General features: G+C 43.7%; 1 protein-coding gene across 2 annotated transcripts in view; it reads right to left on the bottom strand.

Moving 5' to 3' along the window:
- The window catches only part of CERS6 (ceramide synthase 6), a 325099-nt gene extending 314551 nt beyond the window's left edge, over window positions 1-10548 (bottom strand). The window contains exon 1 of one of the 2 annotated variants that reach the window (XM_047722076.1): window positions 10202-10548. In XM_047722076.1, the coding sequence (XP_047578032.1) occupies window positions 10202-10371 (170 nt within the window). In that variant the 5' untranslated portion in view covers window positions 10372-10548. The remainder of the gene's footprint in view (window positions 1-10201) is intronic. The other variant, XM_047722077.1, reaches the window with a different exon arrangement.
- Window positions 10549-12082: the final 1534 nt, after the last annotated feature.

Here is a 12082-nt window from a genome sequence, read left to right as displayed (position 1 = left end):
AGCCTCAAAGGTAAGATGTGACATTTATGTAGAGGCTGGCAAGTCACCAGCAAATGTTACTCCAGGTCATTGTGTCAACAATGTAAAGGAATGCATCCTTCCTGTAATGAAAAACCGTCTGCGCATCTCTAACCCAACCCCTGCCGAAACAACCCCCACAATCCAATTCTGAGGTAATAAGGCAAAAGCAGGAATGAGAAGCAGGAGTGGTTCAAGAGAAGTCCATTTGGAAGGCTAGAAGGGAGAAAAAGAAAGTTCTAATAAAAACAAAACAAAACAAAACAAAAATGCCAAAAATATTCTGAGATGAATTATAGGAGGCAGTGTTTTGTACAATGACCAAGCATTAGCATAAACTTTGAAAACTACTTTTCGGTCATATGTACCTGCCTATGCTTACTACTGATTACCTTATATATGCAGCATTTGAGTAAAATCATGTTCAGATTTTTGAGTATTTAAATTATTTGCTGGGCGCCTGGGTGGCTCAGTGGGTTAAAGCCTCTGCCTTCAGCTCAGGTCATGATCTCAGGGTCCTGGGATGGAGGCCCGCATCGGGCTCTCTGCTCAGCAGGGAGCCTGCTTCCCCCTCTCTCTCTGCCTGCCTCTCTGCCTGCTTGTGATCTCTCGCTCTGTCAAAAAAAAAAAAAAAAAAAAAAAAGAATTTAAATTATTTGCTTATAAAGCCAACGTCAATTTAAAGTGAAGGGACCAAGAAGAGGGTGGGATCTGATCTTCCCGAGAAAAGCTTCCATTGGATATATCTGTGGCCTAGGCCACTTGTCTTACTAGAATTTTATCCTATCATCCTAGTTTGCTTTAAACGGATTGTGAACTCACTAGGATGCCTTTACTTTAATCCTAGAGCTAAATCCTCTGAAACTGTGCAGTGGGCTTTTCTAAAGACACTGTATTCTCTTCTGTACCTGCCAATTTACTATTACTAAATTGTCATATTGACACACGGACTGCAGGCAGCTGTCTGGTTGAAGTACCATCCCAAAAGGCCCAGGGTATGTAAGTGTCCTCTGAACTTGAACTTTCCTTCCCTCACCCCTCACCTCCCCACAAACCATGCCAGGTGATTCTGGAGAGAAGGGCTCTCCTAGTCCGCAAGGGGCTTATGCATTTTAAAAGAAAACAAACACGAAAACAAAACAGTGCTTGATGAATATGAAATCAAGAGGACTGGGATGTTTGCTCCTAACTAGAAAACTGTCAAGGCCAGAAAATGAAACCAGTTATTTCCAGTGACTTTTTTTAAGTCAGTGAATCTTCTTTATTTTTCTGTTCTTTTTAGTTGTAGTAAAATACAAATAAAATTTACCATCTTAACCATTTTTAAGTGCACAGGTGCGTTAAGTACATTCACGTGGAGCAGGAAGCAACCATCACCACCAATCTAATGAAGCTCTAGAACTCCTTTCATCTCAAAAAAAAGAAACTCTATACCCATGAAACAGCAAGTCACCCTTGCTACCTCTCTTCAACCCCTGGCAACCATTCGACTTTCCATCTCTATGAATCTGACTACCCTAGGTACCTCATACGGTGATTACACACAGTGTCTGTCTTGGTGACTGGTTTATTCAACTGAGCATAAGGTCCTCAAGGTTCAACCACGCTTTAGCCTGTATCCGAATTCCTCCCTCCCTAACACTGAATGATATTGTGCTGAATGTACAGACCACATTTTGTTAATCTATTCATCTGTCAATGGACACTTGGGTTGCTTCCACTTTTTGACTATGGTGAATAATGTTGCTAAGAACATAAGTGTGCAAGTGTCTCTTTGAGACTCTGCTTTCAATTCTTTTGGGCATATACCAGAAGTAGGAGTGCTGATCATATAATAATTCAATTTGTAATGTTTTGAAAATATTCCATATTCTTTTCTAGAGTGGCTCTCCCCTTTATATTCCTACCAGGGTTCCAATTTCACCACATCCTCCCCAACGCTTGTTTGTTTCTGCCTGTCTGCTCTCCTGCCTCTTTGTCTTCTCTTCTCTTCTCTTTTCTTTCCTTCCTTCCTTCCTCCCTTCTTTCTTTCTTTCTTTCTTTATATAGCAGCCATCCTAATGAGTGTGAGGTGGTTTCTCACTGTGGTTTTCATTTGTATTTCCCTAATGATTAGTGTCTAAAAGTCCCTTTTAATCGAACATTCAGAGAAACAATACAAGAGTTTAGACTCTATCTCTGAGTTTGCCTTCATAAAAATCCATTCATTCTTAATCCTTCAAACTTCCTCCCAGCCCTTTCTCTCTGCCTCATCCTCCATAATAAAGTCAGGATATCATACGCCCTCTTGACTGCAGCCCTTACACTGTGCAGAATCTGGGACGCTTTCTGCCTGATCATCACTCAGATTATGGGGGAAAGAAACAAAAAGTGTGAATAGAAAACCCAAGAAACAGACTAAAACAAGACAATTCTGCATTTAAAAAAAAAAATTCAAAGGCCACCACTTTCCTACCAAAAAAGTTGGAAGGCTCATCCCAATAGGAAAAGATACATGAATTTACAGAAAGTGAAATACAAATAATTAGTAAATATTTGAAATAAGATCATCATGAATAACAAAACATACAACAGTAACTTTTTTTCAACATGCAAAGCAAAAATTTCTTCAAATGATAATACTTTGCGTGCTGATAAGGAAGTACAAGCGGATATAATCTTTCTGGACACTAATCTGGAAATTTGTGTCTGTCAAGAACACTAAAATATTTACCATTTGAGTTTTAGAAATGCCACTTCTAGGAAACATTCCTTACGATGTCACCAAGAGTTGAGAGATTTATATACACGAACTGGAAACAGCCTAAATATCCAACAACAATATGGAAGCTGGTTAAAGGAATTGTGGTATATCTACAATATCATCTCACGATATTTGCTTTAAAATAGATCACCAGGGGCGCCCAGGTCGCTCAGTCAGTTAAGCTTCCGCCTTCAGCTCAGATCATGATCCCAGAGTCCCAGGACAGAGCTCCGCATCAGGCTCTCTGCTCAGAGGGGAGCTTGCTTCTCCCTCTCCCTATGCTCCTCCCCTGCTTGTGCTCTCTCTCAAATAAATAAAATCTTAAAAATTAAAATAAAATAGATCATCAAAATTACTAGGAGATCAAGAAACCTGGTTCCAAATGCCAACCTTGCTATTTTAAGCTGTGTGAAGCTAGGTACAACTCCTAAAGTCTCAATCCTTAGTGTCATCTGTGAAATATTGGGAAACTCAATGTCTACCTCACGGGTCTTAGGAGAGATTTAAATGAAGTTGATGATGTAAAGTAATAAACTCCTATTAGGAAACACATATTAGTCGCTATTATTACTTTCAAAATTAATATTAAAAATTTATTCATTAAAAACTGCAGTCATTCACAATCATCAAATGTAAGGGGAAAAAATGGTAAGCACAAAGTCCTAAGCTTCAGACTGTGTACCCTGGCACTAAATTGTGCAGAGAAGTACTAATGAGCCACCACCCAAAAAGACATGTGAGAATCACCATTTCGGGTTCAATCAAACCAAAGCATAGGTGTAGGAAATCTGTGAAGATTATGAGAGCAGGTAAGAGTGACAAAGAAAGAGTTTCTCAAATCGGGGTTTGTTCGTTTGTTTTAAGGGGGGGAGGGGCAAAGAGCAAAGGATAAAATATTAGGAATAAGTGTTCTCAGGGCATCACTAGTATAGAAGAATCCTTGTGCTACAAGAAGCAATTTTGTTTATTTATTTTTATTTTTAAAAAAAGATGCCCTAGAAACATTAAATGACACAACTAGTTACTGGCAAACAAAATCTGGAACCCCATTATCCTGACTCAAAAGTGTCTAAGAAATGAACTGATCAAATGAAGATGGGAGGGAGGGAAAAAAATAAAAGTTTGAGAGTCATGACTTTGTAAGAAATAGATGACCAAACGCTTTAGAAAATCTAGTTTGGCCTGGTGATAGAAGAGGGAATTTAGGCACATGTAATAAACATTTAAAAATTAATAAACACAGAAGTGCCAAATGGGCCCAGATTCTCAGGTTCCCCAACGAAGTGTGAAGAGGTAAGTGAAAAAATGAACAGAGCCTGAGGACAGCACAGCGATCTCTTATAAGCCAGGGGACAGGTGTGCTGATAGAAGAAATTCACCTTACACCCCATTTCCTTTCCACTGACACCTGCTTTTCTCCATCATTGAAGAGAAACCACTTACAAACTAGAATCCAACAGAAAAAAACCTAACCCCATCCATGAAGAATTCAGATATTTTCAAAAGTCGTAAGTGAACTCAAAGTGCTAGTGTTGTTAATCTCTGATGACATGAAATAATTTGTGATAATTTAAAGTTATCTCACCTGCCTTCCTCACCATTCTAAGGCACTGTCCATTAAGAGTAATGTGATGCCTTTTATCCATAAATCAATCTCCTTCAAACAGCTAAACCATTGCACCCTGTAAATGCAAACCTTTTATTTTGCAAGATAAAGCTGTACGAAAGATCTGCAAAGAATACCGTCCCTTTGATTTTCCGTTGTTTTCCAACAAAGCAGCCATTGTAATCCAATTTTCCTTTCCCAGTCAGAAACCGGAGGAGCAACCTATTGTGTCTGACCCCAACTCTTGCTTCTGACGCCAGTCTGCCAAAGCAGGTGTCCGTAGTTTTAATCTGAATCACACCATACTTAACAAGAGAAACAGGTACATTTATAGAGTTAAAGATCCAAGACCGATTGCACGAGAAAAGCCATTATCATATGCAAATTGTTATCAAATACTCTGTCTTGGTCCATTCAGGCTGTTATAACAAAATATTATAGGCTGGGTGGCTTATAACAACACAAGTTTATTTGTGATAGTTCTGAAGCGTGCGAAGTCCAAGATCAAGGCCCCAGCAGATGTGGTGTCTGGTGAGAATAACCTTGCAGGTTCGCAGACAGCCATCTTTTTATTGTGCCCTCATGTGGCTGGTGGAAGGCTGGGAGCTCTCTGAAGCCTTTTTTATAAGGGCCCTAATGCTATTCACAAGGCTCCACCCTCCTGGCCCTAATCACCTCCCAAAGTCCCCACCTCCTAACAACATCACCTTGGTGTTTAGGATTGCAACTTACGAATTCTAAGGGGACAGAAACATTCGGTCAGTCACAAATTCTTTCAAAATATATCGGGTGAAACAGTCTCTTCATTACAAGGTACATTACAGGAATATCCTTCAGAAATCAAACTCACCTGACGGTCTGCTTTTTCATGGCAGACATTCCCTCATACCTCCCCTCTCCCCTCTAACCATCAGGAATACTTTCTCATTCATTTTCCCTCCCTCCCTCCCTTCCCCTTCCCCTTCCCCTCTCTTCTAGCCAGCCTCATCCAAGGTTGCTACTAAGCCAGCCTCATCCAAGGTTGCTACTAAATCCATAAGAAAAAGCCCACTGGATAGACATTCCCTCTCATGCTACTGAGACACTATTGTTCCTTGAAGGACTGAAGGCACCAGGTCATTTGACTGGTGTCAGGTTCCTGAATAGTGACACTTCTCACATAGCTTGGCACTTTGAGAGCCAGCCTGACAGGAATGAGTTTCTCATTTCATATCAAGTCATTACAAGAGGTGCCAGGTCGATTCTAGGGTCTATCTAAATAGGATCTGAGGAAAGACAGCAATGACTTTCTCTGCAGAATCATCTTTGTTGATTATTCCAAAATACTGTAGCTTTTTGGATCACGTAGGATAATAGCCCAAGTAATTCTTTTAATTCAAATCGTAATTGAAAAATATAAGAAACAAAAACCACTGACTAAAATACTTGCATGAAAAAAAAAATCTCCTTGTTCTTAGATGACTTATTTCTACCCTGCAAAAAAATGACATTTAGCCTGCTCAAAGTTTTATGAGATATTAGCAAGTTTGAAATACTGGAATACAGAAATTGGATAACTGAGGGAACAAAAGCAATCTTAGATTACAAAGGCCATCTGCTTCACTGCATAGATGAGAAAATAAGGCAGAGAGAACTTAGGCGGCTGCCCCAGTTTGAGGTAAGTTTGACTAGAATTTGAAAGTTCTGATTCTCAATCAATACTTCCTGCATCTCTCTCCTAAACCTACATGGAAGAAAGTGTATTAACATTACCTGTTACAACAATAACTCAAGGAATTTTTATTCCCAAAAAGAAATTCAGCAGAACTTTTTAATCCAACATTTATTAATACTATAGCAACACATTTTTTTAAAAGATTTTATTTGAGAGAGAGGGAGCAAGCATGTGAGCAGGAGGGAGGGGCAAACAGAAAGGGAGAGGGAGAAGCAGACTCCCCGCTAAGCACGGATGGAGCCCACTTGGGGGGGTTTAATTCCAGGACCCTGAGGTCATGACCTAAGATGAAGTCAGATGCTTAACCAACTAAACCACCCAGGCACCCCTATAGCAATGCATTCTTTTTTTTTTTTTTTAGGATTTTATTTATTTAATTGACAGAGGTCACAAGTAGACAGAGAGGCAGGCAGAGAGAGAGAGAGAGAGGAGGAAGCAGGCTCCCCGCCGAGCAGAGAGCCCGATGTGGGGCTCCATCCCAGGACCCTGGGACCATGACCTGAGCCGAAGGCAGAGGCTTTAACCCACCGAGCCACCCAGGTGCCCCCAGGAATGCATTCTAAGAAGTGAATTTGGAAGAAGGCATTTATCATAATTCCATAGAACAGCTTATTAAGCCTAAATCAAAAAAATTCATCAATAGGTAATGATACATTATTGAATAATATTTTGGTCATGATGAGCACTGAGTAATGCACAGACTGCTAAATCACTATATTGTATACCTAAAACTAATATAACACTATATATTAACTATACTGAAATTAAAATTCTTTAAAAATGTAAAACAATAAATAATATTTTGTTCCTTGCCATCAAGCTAACTACCTAACGGTATACCCTATAATTTTCATTCTAAGAGAAACCGTGAAGTTTTGGAATTTTTTTTTTAAACAACAGATTCTACTTTGTCAATCAAATAATATCTACAGAGGCCCTTCCAGTTATACACAGAGTTAAGTACAGTATAAGGGCTATGCTAAAAACCACCAAGCTTAGGGCTATTCACAGACTCAGCCAAAAATCACTGAATTTAGGCTGCTCCATTTTTAACCAACCATGCTGGGCATCCATATTGTTGCCCATATGGCACCATAACACAGCATCATTCCGGCCACCAACGCCTCCACTGTCAACACCCCAACAGTGGAGTGCAAACAAAAAAATAAGCCTGTTCCACAGAGCAAAGCTCAATCCAGTCCATTCTTTAGTGTTTCTCTTTAGAAAGAGAAAAACATCAGACTAAGGGGAAGGTATTCAAATTCACAATTTGGGACTCAACATGAGCATTACAGACCCCATTTAATGGACATAAAGACCTTGGATAATGAGATATTTCAGATACGCTCTCAGCTTTGGAATAAATGACAACAGAAGCATGAAAAGAATAGAATCCTAGAAAATAACAAAGAAAAATAATGTTTTAAAATATTTATTTAAGTAATCTCTACACCCAAAGTGGGGCTCAAACTCATGACCCCAAGATTAAGAGTTGCATGCTCCCCCCACTGACCCAGCCAGGCTCACTGAAAAAGTGAAAAATAATTTTTTTTTAAAGGAACAGAATCCGGAGGGAATTATTTCTATTATAAAAGCATTCTGTTTTACAAAGGGATGAATAACAAGCTTCTTTAAGTCACGCTATACATTACAGAATACTGCAAAACAAAGATTTAAGCACAACATGTTAGACAGGTACCAAAAATGAGTCGTATCAATGATAACAATATCAGCTGATTCAAGTTCAGGCCCTTGATGGATGCACTAAGATGCAGGCCACAGGTTGGATGCCAGAATGTGTTATTTAGGTGTGAGAAGAAGAGAAACATGCAGTACTTATAATTCTGGATAACAACCATACACTTGGATTTTCAGAGACTTGAGAGTCTGAATGGTTAAAGATAGAGCTCTCATTACCCTAAGAAGAAACAAAGTAGACACCCTTCCAAAAGTCAGTAGCATCATTTGGTATATGGGCCATAAAAGGATTAGTATTCTGAACACTAATCACAAAATTTCAGTTTCCCTACAGGCCATTAAATTCACTTCTATTTGAATCAATGGCCTGAAAGAAACTAGAAAACTCTCTACCTAGCAATATGAGGACATTGCTGTGACTGATAGTTGAAAGCAGCTGACCCTTTTGTATAAACTCAAAGTCAAGTCATGGGATTACGCAAAGAAAGAAAAAAAATGTTCAGGAAGAGGAATAACAAACTTCCAGTTTTCAACTTAAATTATATCCGTTTTTTACGTTTGTTTTTGTTTTTTTATGGCAGAGAAGGTCTAAGCACAAATTTACTTTTTTTCAGCCTAATGGAAACAGCTTTCTGCATATAGGTCATTAGCTGACGTACTTTTGTTATCTAAAACAAAAGACTACACACCTCTTTCAAGTGCATTTGCTGATTACAAGTAAGCCCAGGCAGAAGTGATCAGATGTTCTTAGACAACTGTGTAAGGAGCCTCGACTAAGGTTCAACCCGGCACAACCTGCTGTTGCTGAGAGGCTGTTCTTGGAGAGATTGCAAAATTAGATAGGAGTTCTTATTTTCTGTAAGTAAACATTTGCTCTAGAAGCAACTCTAACCTGCAAACACACCCACTTTTTCACAGTAAGTCTTATAGCTAGATAGGATCATCAATGAGGTGTCTGCGCTGGATTTCAACCATTTTAAAATAGGTCTGTAAATCTGTTCCTTTGTGCATTTCAATTCCTGCTTGTGAACATTTGACTTCGTTCAGAAGCGTCAATATTGCCCGCTGAAAAATACACCTTCCTTAAAAAGATACTTTTTGTTCCCGTGAAGCTTTTTCTGTTGCCATTTCCAGAAACAAATGACACAAAAGGCAAATTTTGCCATCCTCAACAGCGGTTTTAGACAAACAGACACAGCAAACAAAATAACAGCAAAAGCTTAAGAAACGAAGTCAAAGGTGAGTTGGCAGGGGAAGAGAGGTGGAGTGGACGTGAGAAATGGAGTCTAAACTCTGTGATCTAAGAAATTCAGCCTTCACCGGTGAATGGGGGTTGGGAGGGAGAGAAAGGGGAGGCGAGGTTTCCAGTTGAGGAAAAGAATTACGTGCTGCTGTCCTGGTTTTGTTTCAATAGCTCCCGGGAGTGCGTAGCACGCAAAATCGAGTTTTGTGACTAAGCCTGATTCAGTGAGAGTAACACAAGTTTGTTCATGACACAATGGAGCTACTAACCAAATCCGGAAATTAAACAAACGATAAATAACAGTTCTTGAAAATGTTTTATGTGCCTCTGGTACAAAACAAAAGTTTACGGTTATTCATAGGAAGCATCTTTCTATTTAATATCACCATGTTGCAGGCTGTGCACCCGTCCTGCCATATCCTCTTTTAAGAATACCGCTAATGACCCGGAGTGCTGGGAGCCTGAAAACTACTGTCATCTCTCTCCCGGACGGTGAGCCTGATGCTCGGGGTCACTGACAGAAACTAAACAGCGGCCAGGAGCCCAGGAGTCCCCAGTGAGTTCTTCTGAAACCCAGTCTCGACAATCCGCGTGCCGGAGTGAAAGGACTGGAAGTGGGCACCGTCCCTCCGCCCTCCCGGCCGCGCGTCCGCAACGTTCCAGGCTGTCAGGTGGGTGGCGACGAGCCTCGGCGGGGAAGCCCTGGCCGGCAGCGCCGCAGCCCGCGGGGCCGAGAGGGGCCAGCCCCGCCGAGCGCGCCGCGTCCCGAGGCCGGCCGGCGCTCACCTTTGTTCGCCGGCGCTCGTGGCGGGGAGAGAGCCGGCCCAGGAGGAGTGCGGGGGGCGACCCCAACGCTCCGCGGCCCCTCCCAGGCGCCGCGGAGGAAATCCGTAGGCTAGCCAGATCCTCCCAGGCTCCCCGAACCGCAGCCGGGCTGAGGGGTCGGCAACCCCCTCCCGAACACAAAGGTTGGGAGAAGCGAGCGCGAGCGCTGGGGGCGCGGGTGCGTGCGCCAGAGAGCACGCGAGTGTGCGTGTGCGCGCGAATGTGCGCGCGCGGATTCGTGTGCGTGTGTGTGAGAGAGAGAAAGAGAGAGAGAGAGAGAGAGAGTGTGTGTGTGTGTGTGTGTGTGTGTGTGTGTGTGTAGGGGGAGGGGAGGCGCGCTCCAGCCCTTCTTACCTTTCGAAGATGAGCCGCACCATGAAGATGCAGAAGGCTAGGGGGAAGGCGAGATAGAGGTCCTCAGCCTGCGGGAAGGTGGCTTCCTCCGTGTTCTTCAGGTCCGCCCAGGTGACATTGTGCGGGAGCCAAAACCTCTCGTTCCAGAACCAGGCTAAGATCCCTGCCATCTTGCTTTGTCCACTCCAATCGCGGGCTCCCGCGGCCCGCCGAGCTTTCCGCCGCGCCGGGCGCCGAGGGATGCGCGCGCGGCTGGCCCTAGCCTGTGCCGCCGCTGCCGCCTCCGCGACCGCTGCTCTCGAAGGCTCGCGGCGAGCCCCGGTTCTCTCCTCCCTCTGGCCGCGCTGGGGAAAGGAGCCGCCTAGCCCGTCACATGGCTGCCTGGGCCGCTCGTCCTGATTGGCTCGCCCACGCGTCAAGCAGGGAGGCACACGCGGCCAGCTCGCCCACGCCCGGAGGGTAGGGCGCAGCCGCTGCGCCCTAGGCGCAGAAGCTCGGCTCCCGGGAGTGCTGGCCGCTCCTGCGCTCCCCGTGCTCTAGCTCCGCGAGTAGGACTGCGACCTGGGCCAGGCCCCCCAAATCCGCCCTAGCCTCCCGGCTTGCTCGCACATGCTCAGAACGCCGGTTCCAGCACCCACTGGAGTTTCAGGGGTGTCCGTCCGCTTCCCGCGCGCCTACAGGCGGTGGGGAGGCAGGTAGGGGTCGGAGCCGATCTTCAGAACCACCCCTGCATTGAGAGAGAAGTAAGAAGAAGAAAGTAGGGGGCTCAAGGAGCAAAGGAGGAAGAAGTAGCAGAGAAAGAGCCATGCACTCCCGCACTTGGAGAGGCAGGGTGAAAATCAGGAACTGGGGCGGGATGGTTTGGCAAGAGTCGGCCTCCACCAGATTCCTGCCTTCTCCCTATCCCCGACCTTCTGGCCTCCTTTACTACTGCTCACCACCACACCAGTCCCCCCCCAGAGAACAAGGCTCTCTATTTTAATTTATGAGCCGGTAGGTGAAATTAGGCACGTAGGTGCTATTTGCTAATGATAGTGAGGATAAGGACGATGATAGCAACTCAGCATTCTTTAAAACTGGCACTCTAAAGGAACCTCTGGGAAAATGCCACCGGACCACATTTCGGCTTCACATGGGTCAGTAGAGAGCCTCCACTCCGCTAGTTGACAGGTTTATTATTTCTACTTTTTGAATCTGAAACCTGTATGGTGTTAGGCCTATAAGGCCTAGCCCAGGCGCCTTCACTCCCACAGTACATTTCCCCGTTGATACAGTGAACCATGGGGGTCAGTCAGTTCAGTGGCCCATGTAGACCTGGTTCTCGGGGTATTTTGTTCATTTTTTTCACAGTCATTACTTTTCTGCCTGGTTTTGCCAGTAGGTTGTAGTGGACACTTCCAAGAGGCATTTAAATAGGCGCTTATCACACACTTATTTATTCTCCCGGCCCCACCAACCACCACCCTCATTTCACCCCTTCCCTTTAAAGCAAAACTAAAGAATTGCCTATATTTATTCCTTACAGTTTCTCTCTCCTCCATTTTCTGTTGAACGTCCATCTGGGCATTTGCCCCTCTCCACTGCACTGAACTGCTCAAGCTCACCAGTGATCTCCTCGTTGCTGACCAAAGGTCAGTTCTCAATACCGATATTGGCAACATGTAGCCAAGTTGTTCAGCCCCTGCCTCTTGAAACACCTCCTTGTCTTGGCTTCCAGAAACCACATTCTTCTGGTTTTCCTCCTACTTTGTGGCCAGGTATGCTGAGTATGCTTTTTGGTCCTCTTCACCTTCCTAACCCCTTAGAATGGAATGACCTCAGAGTCGGTCTTTTATCCCCTTCACTTTTCTATCTACCTATATTCACTTGGTGATCTTATCC

Source organism: Lutra lutra, chromosome 3 (assembly GCF_902655055.1).
Source record: "Lutra lutra chromosome 3, mLutLut1.2, whole genome shotgun sequence".
Lineage (NCBI taxonomy): Eukaryota > Metazoa > Chordata > Mammalia > Carnivora > Mustelidae > Lutra > Lutra lutra.
Note: the sequence above shows the minus strand (reverse complement) of the source record. Positions and strands in the feature narration are given on the sequence as shown.